The 18201-nt window shown below is 36.2% G+C and overlaps 1 protein-coding gene across 1 annotated transcript in view; it reads right to left on the reverse strand.

Annotated features, from left to right (window-relative positions):
* Positions 1–9571: 9571 nt before the first annotated feature.
* Positions 9572–18201, reverse strand: part of FAM149A (family with sequence similarity 149 member A) — a 71475-nt gene continuing 62845 nt past the window's right edge. The window contains exons 11-14 of the mRNA XM_027837354.1: positions 15952–16066; positions 13121–13249; positions 12959–13037; positions 9572–9828 (exon numbers count right to left, since the gene is read on the reverse strand). Coding sequence (XP_027693155.1) covers positions 9755–9828; positions 12959–13037; positions 13121–13249; positions 15952–16066 — 397 coding nt within the window. The 3' untranslated portion in view covers positions 9572–9754. The remainder of the gene's footprint in view (positions 9829–12958; positions 13038–13120; positions 13250–15951; positions 16067–18201) is intronic.

Below are 18201 nucleotides of genomic sequence, written 5' to 3' on the forward strand. Positions count from 1 at the left end.
AGTCTAAAAGAAGTGTCGTTTTGGGAGTGTGGGAAGAGGGAAGATAATGAGATCTTCATGTAGGTCACAACCCCTCCTTGGTCCCCCTGCCTTGTCTTTCCCTTCTCCAGGTCATCTTCCATTCAGCTTTGAAATTAATTTAAAGAGAAGATCTGACCATGTCACCTTACCCCCCTATTCAATAAACTCCAGTGGCTCTGTATTACCTCTAGAATCAAATATAAAATCCTCTATTTCTCCTTCAAAGCCCTCTATAAACTCGCCCCCTCCTAGCTTTCCAACCTTCTTTCACTTTATTCTGGGAGACTGTCCCAGACTTTTGGAGGAATGTTTTTGTACCAATTGTACCATTTCAGTAAATATTCCTCTCTAAAAGCTTACTAACTCTGGCTGGCTAATTGATTTTGAGGAATAATTATTTGCAGGTGGTATGATGGTATACTTAGAGAATCCTAGAGAATCAACTAAAAAATTACTTGAAATAATTAACATCTTTAGCAAAGTTGCAGGATATAAAAAACCCCACATAAACCATCAGCATTTCTACATATTACTAATAAAGCCTAGCAGCAAGAGATAGAAAGAGAAATTCCATTTAAAGTAACTATAGACAATATAAAATATTTGGGAGTCCACCTGCCAAGACAAACCCAGGAGCTATGTGAACACAATTACAAAACACTTTTCACACAAATAAAGTCAGATCTAAATAATTGGAAAAATATCAGTTGCTCATGGATAGGCTGAGCTAACATAATAAGATGACAATTCTACCTAAATTAATTTACTTATTCAGTGCCATACTAATCAAACTACCAAAAATTATTTTATAGAGCTAAAAAAAATAATAAAATTCATCCAGAAGAACAAAAGGTCCAGAATATTAAGGGAATTAATGAAAAGGAATGCAAGGGAAGTTGGCCTAGCCATACCAGAACTTAAATTGTATTATAAAGCAGCAATCATCAAAACTACTTGGTACTGGCTAAGAAACAGAGTGGGAGATCAGGGGAATAGGTTAGGTGCACAAGACACAGTAATTAATGACTTTAGTAATCTACTGTTTGATAAACTCAAAGTTGCCAGCTTCTGGGATAATAACTCACTATTTCACAAAAACTGCTGGGATTTTGAGGAATACATGAGATTGGTGGCCAACAGATAATTCTAGTAACATTCTCCCCCTCCCCCCACCCCACCCAGGCCCCTTAAGATTTCCCCTGGATACTGGAGGGGAACTTTAGTCAGTTTGCCCTTTGGGGATCCAGCTCCTTAATGTGAGTGGAAAAGTTGGAAAAGTAGCCTCAGAGGAGGTGCTACAATTATAAGGTAGAGTTCTACTAGGGAGTGAGTAGTCATCATTAGGAAGAGATAGTAATATAAAAAAAAAAGAGCATTTTATTAATGAGCAGACAGTACACTTCAGTTCACTCCAGAGCTGAATGTAAGAGTCACACAAAGGTCCCTCTACTAAGAGTATCTAAAAACAATGGCTACCCCCTATAATACGCAAAGAACAGTCTTCATTTATTCCCAGTGAAGAAAAAAAAGTTAAACCAGTTATTTTGGCCACTGTTACAATGGTGGTATTCTTATTTCTTATACTTATACAACTTATACATTATATACCATATGGTACAACTCATGCAATGGTGGACCAGAGGCTGTAGTTTTTGTTATATATTCTTATCTATATATGTCTTAATTTTTCTATCTTTATCAGCATATCTGTCACACTTGTGAATTCTTAAATGAAAATAGGTGAAGCATTTGTGACTATTTAGCCACATATGGCTATGTAGCCATGTAGGGGAGCCATGTAGCCACGTATGGTCCAAGCAATAGTCTAACCTCTAGCCTCCATGCAAGTTAGGTTAGCTTTTCCTTATAAGTATTGAAGCTGTGCTTGATATTTGATTAGCTCAGTGAAATAAAAGGTTCCAGTTATTAATGTCACTTCCTGGTTGCTTGTGTATAAAACATAAGGATCTCCAGTCTTTCTCTGAAGCTTGGCTATTGGACTATAATGGTCAACCCAGCAGCTAAGGAGTTTTATTCAGCTGAATCAATTCACTGTGCCTTCCACAAGTCATATCTTTGTTGAATATCTTTCTCCTTCCATGACTAAGTAAATCCCCTTTTGTTAACTGTTAAACCACTTCATTTTATTCTAACTATTGAACCTAATCTACCAACGGTCCAACTTTGACCCACCTAGCCTAGAACACCATAAATGAATTTACAACATTACAGGTCATAAAGTATCCAGATTTCATAGACATAATGAAGCAAAAAGGACATTGTTTTAAAATTTCAATGGTTTGGGCAAGCTCTGTCTTTCCAAACTATTTGTAATTTGTTAAGAAATTTAGAAACAAAGGCAACTGCCAATGATCTCTGCCCATCAGAAAGAAAACATTGAGAATTAACTATATTATACAAACTATATACAATGTTATGCAAACTGAATACAATGCTATAAAAATGAATTATGCAACTTAATTTGTGTAGCTTCCTTATTTGATTTCAAAATACATCAGCATAATTATTTTCCTTAGAAATAAACCCACTAGTTCATGGTGACATTTCATTATCTTACTTCCCTTCCCTCTTCCCCTGTCCCCATTCCCACTGTTGATTTGTCTGATTATGTCCAAAGGTCTTCTTTTCTCCTCTGATATAAAACAATGGAATTTATACAATACGTCTAGTAATTGAAATATAAAACTACACCTAAGAAGAATTAAAACACATTGTCAATTTCCTTAGAATAAAAATCCCTTGGGATGAATTGGTGATTTGTTAGAGTGATTGGTTTATGAAACCGTGCCCTAAGTGTTTTCTTTTTTTTCCTTTTTTTTAACATTTTTATTTAAAGTTTTGAGTTCCAAATTCTATCCCTCCCTCCCTCTCTCCCCTCCTCCCTCCCTGCGATGGTAAGCAATCAGATGTATATTACATGCATGCAATTATGTAAAACATTTCCATATTAGTCATTTTTTACAAGAAGACTTGAATAAGAGGGAAAAAATGAAAGAAAGTAAAAATACCATGCTTCAGTCTGTATTCAATCAATATCATTTCTTTCTCTGGAGGCAGATAGTAAGCTTCATCATTAGTCCTTTGGGATTGTCTCGGATCATTGTATTGCTGAGAATAGCTAAATCATTCACAATTTTTCCTCGAACAATATTGCTGTTACTGTGTTCAACGTTCTCCTGGTTGGTGTTTACGTGATGCCCTTATTCCAGGGAGTTTAATTTCATATAAACATTAGTTCACTTATCTTTCAGTCTCATGGCACCTTAGGGCTCTGGGTAAAGACATGTCTGTTTTATACAAGAAGGAAACAGGCAAACAGCTAGAAGGTTGCAACTTCATTTGTCAAACACTGTCAGGTCTTCAAAGTCTCAACCCTTTGTTTCATCTTTGAAAATGCTCTTTTTTATTTTTGCGAAGTACCTAATATACATAGTTTTTAAGTTAACTATTAACAATAGTTAACATTTTAAAATTGTTACCCAATTGGCGTTAAGCATTTCAAAGAGCCTAGGCCATAGTTTAAGTTCATGTGTTCTCCGAATTGTGATATATGAATGTAACAGAGTGTTTTTGTCGTTCTTAAGTCATTTTCCAGGTTATGTCTGACTCTCTGAGACCTCACTTGGGATTTTCTTGGCAGAGATACTGGAGTGGTTTGCCTTTCCTTCTCCAGCTCATTTTACAGATGAAGAACTGAGGCAGGCAGGGTTAAGTGACTTGCCCAGGGTCACACAGTTAATTAGTATCTGAGATGAGATTTGAACTCACGAAGATGAGTCTTTTTGACTCCAAGCCCAGCACTTTATCCAATGCACCACCTAAGTGCCCCAAGGAATATTTTTGTACTATCGTTGTTTTTCAGTCACGTCCAACTCCTTACGTCTCCATATGGGGTTTTCTTGGCAAAGATATTGGAGTGGTTTGCCATTTCCTTCTCCAGTGGATTAAGGCAAATAGAGGATAAGTGACTTGTCCAGGCTCACACAGCTAGTGAGTGTCTGAAGCCAGATTTGAATTCAGTTCTTCCTGACCCCAGGCCAAGCACTCTATCTACTGAGATGTCTAGCTACACATTATTGTGTTATAAGAAATGGCACATATGAAGAATTCAAGAAATTTGAAAAGATTCATATGAATTGATGTAGAGAGGAGTAATCAGAACCAGAAGAATAAATTACACAATCCCCACAATTTACGTAAACATAAACACCATAGATAGATTTCAAAACTCTGATCAAAGCAGCCTAATTGTGACTCTGGAGGACTTGGTGAGGAAGCATGTTTCCTGCCTATGAGTAAAGAGGTGGTGGGCAATAGATACAAAAGGAAGCATATATTTTCTGATGTGTCCAATATATTGAATTGTTTTGCTTAATTGTACGTATTTATTATAAGGAAGAGTTCTATTGGGGAGGTGGTACTCATTGGGAAGACCCAATGATGTAAAAAGAAAGATAGAAATATTGATTGAAAATATATTTTTTTTTAAAAAAATCATTGAAATGAAACCTCCTTACCTTAAAAGTTCCCACGGCAGTCAATCATACCACCATTTTCTCATTCCAAAATATCCAAGCTACTTTGGAAAAAGGGTGGGGGGCTCACAGAAAGAATCTAGGGCACTCTAAGCTTCCCTGAGAGGGAGAAGGTTATAGTAACACACATGGCATTGTCAAGGGAACATCTCAACAATAACTTCTATGAATTAGACTCTTCGTCTCCATGTATACTAATTTGTTTTTTTTTTCTGGCCCTCTGATTTCATTCATGTATATAGTTCCCAGGGTGGAATTTTTCTATCAATGAAGATTGGCAATTGCTCTTCAATCTAAAAGTCTAGTTTCTTGACCTGGGATCCAAAGAAGAGGTCTGCAAGCAGATTTCAGGGGATCTATGAAGTTGGATGGGTAAAAATTATGCCTTCTTTTTTTTCTACCAACCTACAAGTAAAATTTATTATTTTGTTCAGTTATTTAAAAGCAATATTCTGAGGAGTCCATAGGTTTTGCCAGAATGCCAGATGGGTCAATGACACACTCTAAAAACGATTAAGAATTTGTTGTAGAGAGTTTCTTGGGCCACTGAAGGGTGAAGGTATTTGTCCAGGGTCACAATCTGATATGTGGCAGAGACGGGAATTGAACCCAGGTCTTTTTGAGTCAGAGGCCCCTGGGAATTCCCAGGAGACTTTCATTTTGATAATTAGTTTCTTAATTTAAGAATCATATTTCTTTTAAAAACATTGCTGTCAACATCATCACCAAAATTAAAGTATAAACGTTCTCCAAATGCTTTGGTTTTCATCACCCACCCCCAGGAATTCACTATGGAAAATACATCCTGGCCTTAGCTTGCCTGCTAAAACATGGATCTTCAGCTGTTGGTTAAATACATGTCTATACCAGAACCCCAATTCTGTATTTTCTGTATTTCACATGTTCTAATGCCCCTTCTTTCTATCTTACTCAGTCTGGTGATCCTAGAGAGAGAAACTGGGGTAGTAAAGAGATTATGGTTCAAAAGTGTCATATATAATATATATATATTATATATATATATATATATATATATATATAAAATTTAATTCTTTCAACAGCCATGTGAGGTAAGAACTACTATTATCACTACATTTTACAGATGGGGAAAGAGAAGCTGAGAGAGGGTCAGTGATTTGCCCAGGATGACAGAACTAATGATGTCTAAGGGAAGATTTCAGTACTCTATCCACTGTGCCACCTAGATGGCTGCCATTTACATTGTTGGAGTCATTGTGGATGTTGATTTCTTGGTTCTGCTCACTCTACTTTGCATCAGTTCATTCAAGTATCTCTAGGGCTCTGCATTCTTCATACTTAGTATTTGGGCCAACACAATAATAATCCATTGCATTCATTCCGATAGTTTAATTTTTTTGCCTATTTCTTTTTTTAAAATTTGGTATTTTATTTTTTCCCCAGTTACACGTAAAAAAAATAATTTTTAACATTTGTTTTTAAAACTTAGAGTTCCAAATTCTTCCCTTCCTCCCTCCCCACCCACCCACATTCAGAAGGCAAGCAAATCGATATAGGTTATGCATGTGTAGTCATGCAAACCACTTCCATAATAGTCATGTTGTGAAAGACTAACTATATTTCCCTCCATCCTATCCCACCCCCATTTATTCTATTCTCTCCATTCACCCTGTCCCTCCTCAAAAGTGTTTGTTTCTGATTACCCCCTCCCCTAATCTACTCTCCCTTCTATCACCCCTCCTTCTTTTATCCCTTTCCCTCCTACTTTCCTATAGGATAAGATAGATTTCCATAGCTAATTGAGTGTGTATGTTATTCCCTCTTTGAGCCAGTTCTTATGAAAGTAAGGTTTACTTACTCCCCCTCATCTCTCCCCTTTTCCCCTCCATTGTAAATGCTTTTTCTTGCCTCTTTTATGTGAGATAATTTATTCTATTCTACCTCCCCCGTTCTCTTTCTCTTGTACATTACCCTTAATTTGATTTTTTAGATATCATCCCTTCATATTCAACTCACAACTGTGCCCTCTGTCTATACATACATACACACACACACATATATATGTATATATATATATATATATATATATACACCCCTTTTATCTACCCTAATAATTAGAAAGGTCTTATGAGTTGCAAATATTATCTTTCCATGTGGGAATGTAAACAGTTTAACCTTAATAAGTCCCTTATGATTTTTCTTTCCCATTAACCTTTTCATGCTTCTCTTGAGTCTTATATTTAAAAGTCAAATTTTCTATTTAGCTCTTGTCTTTTCTCAAGAATGTATGAAATTCCTCTATCTCATTAAATGTCAATTTTTCCCTCATGGATTAAACTCAGTTTTTCTGGGTAGGTGATTGTTGGTTTTAATTCTATCTCCTTTAACCTCCAGAATATCATATTCCAAGCCCTCTGGTCCATTAATGTAGAAGCTGCTAAATCTTGTGCTATCCTAATTGTGGTTCCACAATACTTGAATTGTTTCTTTCTGACTGCTTGCAATATTTTCTCCTTGACTTGGGAACTCTGGAATTTGGCTATAATATACCTGGGAGTTTTCATTTTGGGATTTCTTTCAGGAGGTGATCACCAGATTCTTTCAATTTCTATTTTACCCTCTGGTTCTAGAATATCAAGGCAGTTTTCCTGGATAAATTCTTGAAAGATGATGTCTAGGCTCTTTTTTTTGATCATGGTTTTCAAGTAGTCTAATAATTTTTAAATTATCTTCTCCAGATCTCATTCTGATACTTTTAATCCAACATTCCAAACATACTTCCCTTTATTAGAAATCTAAACTTCCCTCGAGAATATCACATCATTTACAGCTTTCTCCACTGAAAACCAGTCTGTCTACTCACCCCAGCTCACATGTTTGGAAGGGTCAGTATATTCCCTGTGCTCCTGGAATGGGGCATTTCCATCTTTATATGACCATGGTGGCCTCCTTGGGGTTTAAGCTTAACAGTGCTTAACATATGTAGATAGACAGTAAATGGATAGATACACACATACATATATACACACATATATACTATATACACATACAAACACACACACATATATAGATAATTATTATTATTAATGGTGCTCATGACTATACTGGGTTAAAGTGCAGACACCTGCCTTACAATAATACACACACACGCATATCTGTGTATGTGTATATATACACGCATATATATAGTACTATTATTATACTATAATATGTAACAAAAAATTGGAAACAAATTGGATGCCAATCAAAGGTGAAATCACAAACAAACTGTGGTACATGAACATTATGGAATATTATGTCACAAGTGATGGTGATAACAAAAGATACAGAGAATGTCCTGGTTGTGTTTTGTGTCTGATGCAATAGATCACTCATAGCGTCAGGGTTCAAACAAACACTCTTTTTTCCTAAAATATATTCCAATACTCCTAGATAAAAGCAGTTTCTAAAGTCATTCAACAGCAGTTTCTGAAGAAAAAAGCAACCAGCAAAGAAATTAACAGCAGCAGGCAAGAAGGTTCCCTGGGGTCACTGGAGCTCTCTGCCTAAATCCAAACTAACATTTGTATAGGTACTCTTCTCTCGAAAGGTGATGAAATGTGGGTCCTGGCTCAATCCACCTGGCGGCAAAGTGAACTCAAACCACCTCAAGTCTGCACCCCAGCTTTCCTTGCTTACAACAGGCTTAGGTGATATTGTGGAAATGTGGGGAATTAACTTACACCTCCCCACTTCCATTGGTTTCCTGGCCCACAACATAGAAACATGGAGACCTATGAACTAACACAAAATAAACTAAACAGAACCAGGAAAACAACAGATGCCATGACTTCAGCAATGTAACAAGGGCAGAATGATAATAAAAACAAGCATCCAAACCGAATGCCAGATGACCATGACTAAGTTGGGTCCCAAAGAAGAGATATAAGAGGAAAATACCCTTCATTCTTTGCAGAAGTGAGGAGCTATAAACGTGCAAAAGTGAATATATAATGACAGACTTAGTTGATGAGTTGGTAAATTTTGCTGGGTTTGGGTTTTTTTGCTTCTTTTTTTTCTTCCTAGTTATTAGGGATAGCTCTCCGGGAAGGGAGGGAGAATGGATATACTGGGAAATGAAGGTGATACCAAAAAAAGAATTAAAAAAAAAAACCTCACTGGTTATAAGTATAGCATCGTAAACAGTAAGAAGAAAAGAAAAATGGTAAAAAAAATTAGTTTTTTAAACTAGCCGCTGTCATCTTTTTTAAATGATACAATGTTTTGAACCTGTTTTTTAAAAAAATTCAGAAAATGTTGGATTTGAAAAAGAGGGCCTTATTCAAACCATGTCACATGTCACACATGGCCACAACTGAAGTCCTTCTTTGAGGTTTCACAGTCATAAGCTAGGAACTTATAACTCTTGAATGCATCAGAGAGTAAGCTCTGGCAGGTTCTTCTAATCTGGAAAGGTTTTGAGAATAGATCTGCTGGCAGAAACTGTGTCTGTCTCCTAAGGACCTACGTGACTAATTTCAAAGGGGCTCTTTACTAGGAAGTTGGCCACCAGGAAATGAAGATCTGTGGCCAGAGTGACTCACAAAGACTGTCTACTAGAATGGGTAACGTTTCTGGTTTATACTGGTGGGAAAAGCATGCATACTGAGGTCATAGATCTCTGAGGTTCATCAAAGGTAGATGAGTCTTTTTAAAGAGAGAAATGCTATAAAATTTTAGTGGGATTGTGCTGCAATGAGAAAACAGTAAGTCTACTCAGATAAAAAACTACAAAGCTGGTTTGTTGTCTTTTTTAAAATCACAAATCTTGTACATGAATTAGAATAGAGGTCAACCAACAGCTTTAAAATGCTGGATCACAGTCAGAGGGATTAAGTGATTTGCCCAAGTCTACATGGGTCATATCTTTGAACATCAGAAGCAGAAACCATACAGATGCATCCCATGCCCCAAACCCCAAAAGTCTGTGTGTATGTTTGGATTGTGTCTTACGGATGATGCAAAGTTATGGCACGTTCCAGTTAAAAATGGACATGTTTATTATGATTGGTTTTCTCCAAGAGTCCTGTCTCCAGGACCAGGAGACAAAGGGACACATCAAGATAGCATAATACCTTGCTGTTATTTCTCAAGTAATAAAGAGTAAGTTGACAGTTGGCAGATTTCACTGAGTACAGTGACTGACCAGCCAAGTTGGATCAGGAAGCCACTGGAAATCTCCTTCTTGAAGTTGAGGTATTTCTTTGATAAGATTTAGGTAGATGCTGTGAACCTGAAATCACAAATATAAGGAAAAGTCTAAGAAAAGACAATGATATCAAAAAAGAGGTAAACTGAGGTGTTTGGTTTTTCTCACCAAAATCCATGATTTAATTTAACATTTTTACTGAAGAAATGTAATGATATAGTGAATTCTCTTTTTTTTGGCCTGACCTCTAATTTCATCAGTATGGCTACACATAATATTGCAGGCCTGGCACATCATAGGCACTTAATAAATGCTTGTTGACTATTTGACAGTGGGAAACTTCCAATGTGGAAACTCCCTCCACCACTGTATATTGGTATTCTGAGTGTTTGAGAGCTCAGCACCGAGTTAGCTTCAGTGGGATAACATTTTGGGCTACGGCAAATTTCATAGACTATTTCTCAAGTTGTTTACAGGGCTGTTGAGCTTTTCATCAGTGGAAGAACTACCCATATTGATTAAAATATAAATTCTTGGAGTATTAAGGAGGAAGGAAATAAGCATTTATAGAGCACCTACTACACACTAGGCACTGCGTTAAGCACTTTTTACAAATTCAGTTATACCTTCCACATCATGACTTTCCCCATCGTGGTTTCAATATGTTACAGGTCGCATAAGAAATAAAATGCAAATTTTGGGGGAGTTTTGCAGAAGCCGAAGATGACACGCAAAGACTCACGGGTGACAAAGAAAAAGTTCAATGCATAAAATATATGTATAGCAACCCAAATTTTACAATAAGGTATTGTAAACACCCTATAAAAGAAAAAGAAAAAAATTCAGATGTCTTCTCTGGTATGAAGGGAGGGCCAGAATATTTTACATGGATTTTCCAGATCATAGAGGCACGGCACCCCTAACCCCTTCGATGTAGATGGAACAACAATTATCACATTTGTTCTTCACAACAATCCTGTGATGTAGGTGCTATTATTATCTTCATTTTACAATTGAGGCAACTGAGGTAAAGAGAGATAAGTGACTTGCCTGGCTAGTAAGTGTGTGAACTCAGGGCTTCCTGATTCTAGGCCTGGCACCCCAACCGCTGTATCATCAGCTGCACTCTCCTCTATTATTAAGCTACATATTGAAGTTTCTGTTTATTATTATCTATTTATTAAGGCAGAAATTATGTGATCCATCTTTAGAAAGATGTCCATCATAAACAGCTTAAATATAAATAGCATTAATACTTAAAGGTGTTTAGCCATTGGAAAAACAGGGATAACCATACTCTATATAGGATTCCATCAACTGAGTGGCATGGTATGGTGAGAAAATTAATTAACTATCAATATATGCATACAAATAGGGTTAGGGACTAGTTCTGGGATCTCACTGGCAGAGAGAACTCCCAGATAGGAAATCCCCTCTACAAACTCAGATCAGAATCTTTTCTGCTACTTATAATGGTACAGAGTTGCCTGAGGGACCAAGAAGTTGGGTGACTTACCCAGGGTCATACAACCCATAGGTTTCAGAAGCAGGGCTTAAACTCAGGTCTTTCTGGCTCCAAAATCAGACCTTTATCCAATTTGTTGTGTTCTTTATTCAACAAACACCTCCTCCATATACATATATATATATATATATTCCATAGAATATGGAAGATATCTCAAATCATCTAGTCTAACTCCCTCATTTTACAGATGAAGAAACTGAGGTCCTGAAAGGTTACTTGATTTGTCCAATATCAACCCCTTATTTAGGTAGTAACAGAGCTGGGGTCTGAATTCCCACGGCCTTGAACTCCAGCTTTAGCCAGATACCATGTTATCAAATCATAGAATTAGTTCAATAGGTGGTGATGGGAAAGCAATAAAATCAAAGAGACCTGTCACAAAGGAAAATTAGAGTGATTGTTATTTCACTAATGGAGGCAGTTGTTCACTGTTTATGAAAATGATTAACCAGGTCAATTAGAATATCTCTATTTATTTTTTCCAATTTTATTAATTTATTTACCTTTAGTTTTCAACATTCACTTCCACAAGATTTTGAGTTTCTCCCCATCTCATCCCTCCTCCACCCTAAGATGGTGTGCATAGAATATCTGAACAGGACAATTTTGCTCCTAAAATAAAACGGCCCTTTGTACTAATTGCCACTGGTTCTTCTTGCCCTACAGAAAAATGTGACTCATCAAAAAGGTAAAAGGACCTACATGTACAAAAATATTTTTAGCAGCTCCTTTTGTGGTGGCCAAGAATTGGAAATTAAGGGGATGGCCATCATTTCAGGAATGGCTGAACAAGTTATGGTTTATGAATGTAATGGAATACAATTGAGCTATAAGAAATGATGAGCAAGCAGACTTCAGAAAAACCTGGAAAAGATTTATATCAACTGATACTGAGTAAAGTGAATAGAACCAGGAGAACATTGTACACAGTAACAGCAACATCGTGCTATGATCAACTATGAATGATTTAGCTCCTCTCAACAATACAACGATCCAAGATAATTCCAAAAGACTCATTATGGAAAACGCTGTCTACATTCAGAGAAAGAACTGATGGAGTTTGAATACAGATTGAAGCATGCTATTTTCTTGTTTGTTTTCTTTTCTTTCTCACGGTTTTTCCCTTTTGTTCTGATTCTTCTTTCACAACATGACTAATGTGGAATTATTATAATTATTATATTATTATGCATTATATATAACATACATTATTATATATAATAGCATTATATAATATTATTATTATAATATACACATATATATCCTATATCAGATTGCATACCATCTTGAGGAGAGGGAAATGGAGGGGAGAATTAGAACTCAAAATCTTAAAAAAGAGAATGCTGAAAATGAAAAATAAATTAATTTTTTTAAAAATGCTGAAAACTAAAAAAAAAAAAGATTAACCAGAAGTTTCACTTAAGTCAACCAACCAGTGTTATTTTTCATTTTCTTTGTAGGAGGGGAGGAGATAGGAAGGGGAAGTGTTGTGTTATGTTTTAATAGCTTTGAGATGATTAAAAAGGAAGAGAAAATTTTAAAAAAAGAAAATAGAAAAATGTGACTCTCAGGTAGCCATAGGCTAACACAAAATTTTTTAAACTATTCAGAACTACTCTGACTATTTTGAAATATGTTAAAATAATTTAAATTAATTTAAAATAAAGTTTCATAAAAAACTTTACTCACCTGTTAAGAAACCCTGACCTGTCCATGTGTGGTTTACAAACTCCACTGGTGTCAACGACCTTTTGTGAGGAGTATCAGACTGTTGGGAGAAAAGAGGGAAAAAATGTTTACGATGCTTGAAATTCTTCCAAAAAGGAATCTCTGATGAGAGCCAGAACCTACCCTGAAGGTCTGAGTGGTATTAGGCCTTGAAAATTGCTCAGAGATAACAGTCCTTTCCCGGAGAGGTGGTCTCTCAATATTTCTAGGCACAGCACTTAACACTCTGTTTTGAGAATATCTTCCTCTGCGCTTAAATTAAAAACAAAGAGTAAATCCAAATTTGCAACAAATTTCATCATTAGCATAGCAAACTGAACAAATTCATTTTATTCATTCCACAAGTATTTATTGAACCCTCAATACATGAGCCATTGTGGGATAGCAGAAATAAAATTGGACTCGGAGTCAGAAAACCTGGATTTGATTCTTGGCTATAATACTCACTACTTGTATAAGTTTCATCTCCCTGGGCCTCAGTTTCCTCACCTGTAAAATGAAGGGGCTGAACTATATGTTCTCTGAGACCCCTCAAAACTCAAAATCCTATGATCTGATGGCACTTTGATCAATTATTAAGCATATAGGACATGTAAGCCACAATGCTAAGTTTACTTAGTCTTTTAAATAAATTTTTATTACTATCTTTTCTTTTAATATCACCAATATTTCCCCCATATCTTTTCTTCTCCTCTCTTTCCAGAGAGCCATCTTCTATAACAAAAAAAATTAAAAAATCAGCAACAACAAAGAAAAGAGACAGAAGAAGGAAAAAAAATGAGCTCAGCAAAGCTAATCAATATATTTTTTAAAACCCACTGATGTCATATGCAATGTGCTGTTCCCATAGCCCACCCCTCCCCCCAACTTCTGCAAAGCAATGTGGGGAAGTGTCTTTTTCTCACCTAGGCTTACTTATAAAGTCATTACTGTTAACTATGATAAGATGCTAAAGAACTTTAAGTTTTTAATGGTTTAAATTTTGGAATTTGAGGGGAAATCTAATTTATTTTGAATTGTTTATTGATAACTTCATTTTAGATCATCTACATTTCCCAGCATAGACGTTCTCCCTTCTCCCACTCAGAGAAACATCCTTTAATGTCCTTAATTTTTTTAAAATTTTAAATCAAATTTTAAAATAAAAACAAAAGAGAGTAAAACAAAATAAAAGTTAAAAGGGAGACAGGGGAGAGTAACAGTTTACTAGGATGAAATAACATGTGGAAAAAGTCTAACACTGAATGCAGTGTTCCACACCCACTGTCTTCAACCTCAGCAAAGATTGGGGGAAAAAAATGCTTAAGCTCATTTAAAAAAAAACATACACATCAAAACCAGGTTAGGTGCTTAGCATTTTAGGAAGAATAACAACAATAATAGCTAACTTTATATAGCACTAACTACGTGTCAGGCACTTAGCTAAGCCCTTTGCTATTATTGTCTCATTTGATCTTTGACAACCCTACAAAGTAGATGCTTTTATTATCCCCATTTTACAGATAAGTAAACTGAGGCACACAGAAGTTAAGTGACTTGCCCAGGTTCACATAGCTAGTAAGTATCTGAGGCTGGATTTGAACTCAGGTCTTCTGTTGGGCTCTTCCTCCTTCTCCTTCTTTGTAGCCTTCCCTCACCTCCTTCCAGCACCTCATCTCTTGCCATAGATTTATAATAGTATAACCAAACAAGCCTTGCAACTCTTGTCTATGTTCAAGAAATAATATATTTCACTGAGCATGACCCTCCACCTTCAAACTCCTGCCCTTTTCTCTAGTCCTGGAAGCCTCTGGTCACTGCTCAAACAAGCTCTCTTTTTCAACATTATAAGTGACATTGGCTGGTTGTACTTGAGAAATATAGCACTAGTCTAAGAGTACAATTTGAAAAAAAAAAATGAAGTTTTATAAGCCAACAGCCTCAGATTGTGCACCACAGTGGAAAGATCCCTGGCTCCTGGTCAGAGGATCTGAGTTTAAATCTCATCTTTGATGCTTGCCACTATGTACCCTTGAGCAAATCATTGAACCTCTGTGGGCCTCAGTTTCCTAATCTGAAAAATCGAGGAGATTGGATTAGATGGCCTGAGGTGCCTTCCAGTTCTAAATGTATAGTCCTAGTTTTTTCAGAACAGGCTGCTGGACTACATGAAGATAATACCTCTCCACTGAATATCTCCACTGAAAAGCTAGCCCACAGAATTAAGGATCTAGAGCTGGAAGTTTATCTAGCCCAATTCTGCCATTTTACAGATGTGGAAATTGAGGTTCAGGGAGGTTAAGTGATTTGACCAAGGTCACACAGGTACTAAGTGGCAGAGTTGGAAGTTGAACCCAGGTCCTCGAACCCAAGTCTTCTTACTCCAAAACCAATTTCTTTCTGCTGGACCACACCACTTCCAATTAAATGAAAACATTATACTGTAGCTTAAAAAATGAATATTCATTTAACACCTAGACATATTAACTCAATTCTATGATTCCATTAGCCTAAACCAGTATTTTCTTCCATTTAAAAAATGGTATAAAATTAATTTTAATTCAATTTTAATTAATTTATATAGTGCCCCCCCACCAAAGCTCATGGAAATGATTTTAAGTAGAGCCCATCATAGCATTCTGTTCTGTTATTGATTTCTGTTATAAGCGTTAAATTCTTCCCAGTGCTCAGTTGATAGCTACTTTTTTTTGGTGATCTGTTCTTGTGACTTCAGCAGTGTAAAGAATTCCCAGTGAGGAAATAAATTCCACTGACACAGACAAGCAGTTCACCTGTATCCTAGAGTATCTTAGTAGAGTGGCCTGGGAGCACTAAAGGATTAGGTGACTTGCCCAAGGTAATACAGCAGAGGTTGGAATTAAACCTAGATCTTCTCACTCTGAGGATGGCCAGTTTTCTTCTATGCCCTGCTGCCTCTTAATAGGTTCATTAGTATACAATAAAGTAAGTCTTACAAAGGCTTGGCGGGATCCAGGAGAAGCAACATTCTGTTCACCAGCCTCTGAAATTATGGGTGGTAGCCTGTTTCGAGGCACGGATGGAGAAGACAAGCAGTCTGAGCCAATTTGCCTGTAAAAACCAGTCACATAACAAATAAAGATTTATTATGTACCTACTGTATACAAGGAATTATAATGTGTTGTGTCTCCCACTAGATTATGAGTTTCTTGAGAGCAAGGACTGCCTTACCTTCTATTCGGATCTCCAATGCTTAATTCAGGGCTTTGCACATAGTAATATGGGCTTAATAAATTCATTGCATGAAGTGATGAGGAAATAGAGACATAAGATACACAGCCCTAAAAGAGATGACCTACTTTATCAAGAGCCAGCTTTTGTAACCAAAATATTATTTAAAAAAAAAACAAATATCAATTGATATGTTTTATAACTATTTGAAATTATTGACCTCTATTAGGACAAGAGTTAAGGCTTTTGCTAGCCTTTAAAGAGCACAACACTAAAGAATCCAGGCCTCCTATTAAATGAAATATTTATTTAGTGTTCTCTACGTCCTCAGTGTTGCTGGACTCTGAAAAGGAATAAAGAGGACCTATAACAGCCCTTAGGATCAAAGAAATGGCAATTTATTTGGGCAACAAGACTAACCACATATGAAAGATTTAGAGAATGGAAGACATTATGCAATTTAGTACTAAATTGTGTGGTTAACGTCATGTTAACATGCAGGAGTTTTGAAATTTTTTTGTATCACCAATTGCTTTGGCAGTCTGGTAAAATCAATGGAATAAAGGTTTAAAAAATGTATGAAATAAAATACATGGTATTCAAAAGAAAAGCAATTACATTGAAACACACACATATACTTATATATCATATATTACATATATTATATGTCATACATATATTAAAAATATACATATATGTATATATACTCACATATATTTACATTATATACATATATATATAATGTGTGTATGTTTTTGTGTATGGGTGTGTATGTATGTATATAAAGTTTATGGACTACAGGTTAAGAACCATTGCTGGAGAGGAAAGAAACGATCAAGTCAGGGCAGCATCATGGAGGTGCTAAGCCTTGAATTGTGGGGTGAAGCATGTGTAGAATGTGGGTTAAAAATGAAAGAAAAGAAGGAAGGCATTCCAGAACAATGAAATAAAATAAGCAAAGGCACCGAGGAGAGCATGGTCCTGGGAGTCTAGGGTCCGGGGTTCAAATCTCAGCTCTTCCACTTACTACCTGTGTGACCATGGACAAGTCACTTAATCTCCATTGGCCTCTGTTTTTATTATCTCCAGAATAATCTTTTAGCTCTGAAATCAGGATAAAGCTTCCACTGTGTTCAAGGAATAACTATGAAGTTATTATTCACTTGTCACATAATCCAAATTAGCCAGGCATAAAAGAAATATTCTCAAGAAAAAGGAAAAACCTTGTAGAAAGACGGCCCCCTACATATTGGTGATTAGACAAATTTGAATCTTTTTCAAAGATCCTCTAGAAAATAAGCATTAGGGAGGGCTGGCAGAAAGAAATTTGGGGAAAAGTGGTAGAAAACCTCTTTGCATACAATTCATATTAAATAACATATATAGAAAGTGCAGGCATAGGAAACCAAGAGAAAAGTCATTTTAGATGATGAACATTCAATTTCCTTACCATCTCTAAGTCCCCCAAGCCCATTGTTAATTAACTTACTTCTCAAATGGATCTGTGAACTAATCAATTTGAGAGTTTCCCCCAGCTGTACAGAATGTAACCTGCCCATGCCTGCCCGTTCTGGGTGATTCTTGTCTATGTGCTCCCATGTGCTTACAGAATGCACTCACCCAATCAAAGTCTTCTTCTATTTATCTTGACATCACAAAAACACCGCTGGGGCACTGGGACTATCCATCTTTTTCCCTAATCACATGACAAGTACTCTTTTTTTCCTATCATATATTTCTCTGATGAAATGAAAATGAATATCATACAGATATCAAGGGAGAGTTGATGATGGCTATGAACATACTCCATTATAAGCAATGGGGAAGTTGAAAGAAAAAAAAGGTACAACAGAGGTCATCAGGGAAATATATTAACTACTTTATCCATTTTTTCTTGTATTTTCCCCAGATACCTATGTCTTAAATACTTTCCCATTTCAAATTAAGTTACCTAAGTTCAAAACTTGCCTCAGATACTTAAAACTGTATTATCCTGGACAAGTCACTTCACTCTC

The sequence above is a fragment of the Vombatus ursinus genome, unplaced genomic scaffold (genome assembly GCF_900497805.2).
Source record: "Vombatus ursinus unplaced genomic scaffold, bare-nosed wombat genome assembly UNPS02014821.1, whole genome shotgun sequence".
NCBI lineage: Eukaryota > Metazoa > Chordata > Mammalia > Diprotodontia > Vombatidae > Vombatus > Vombatus ursinus.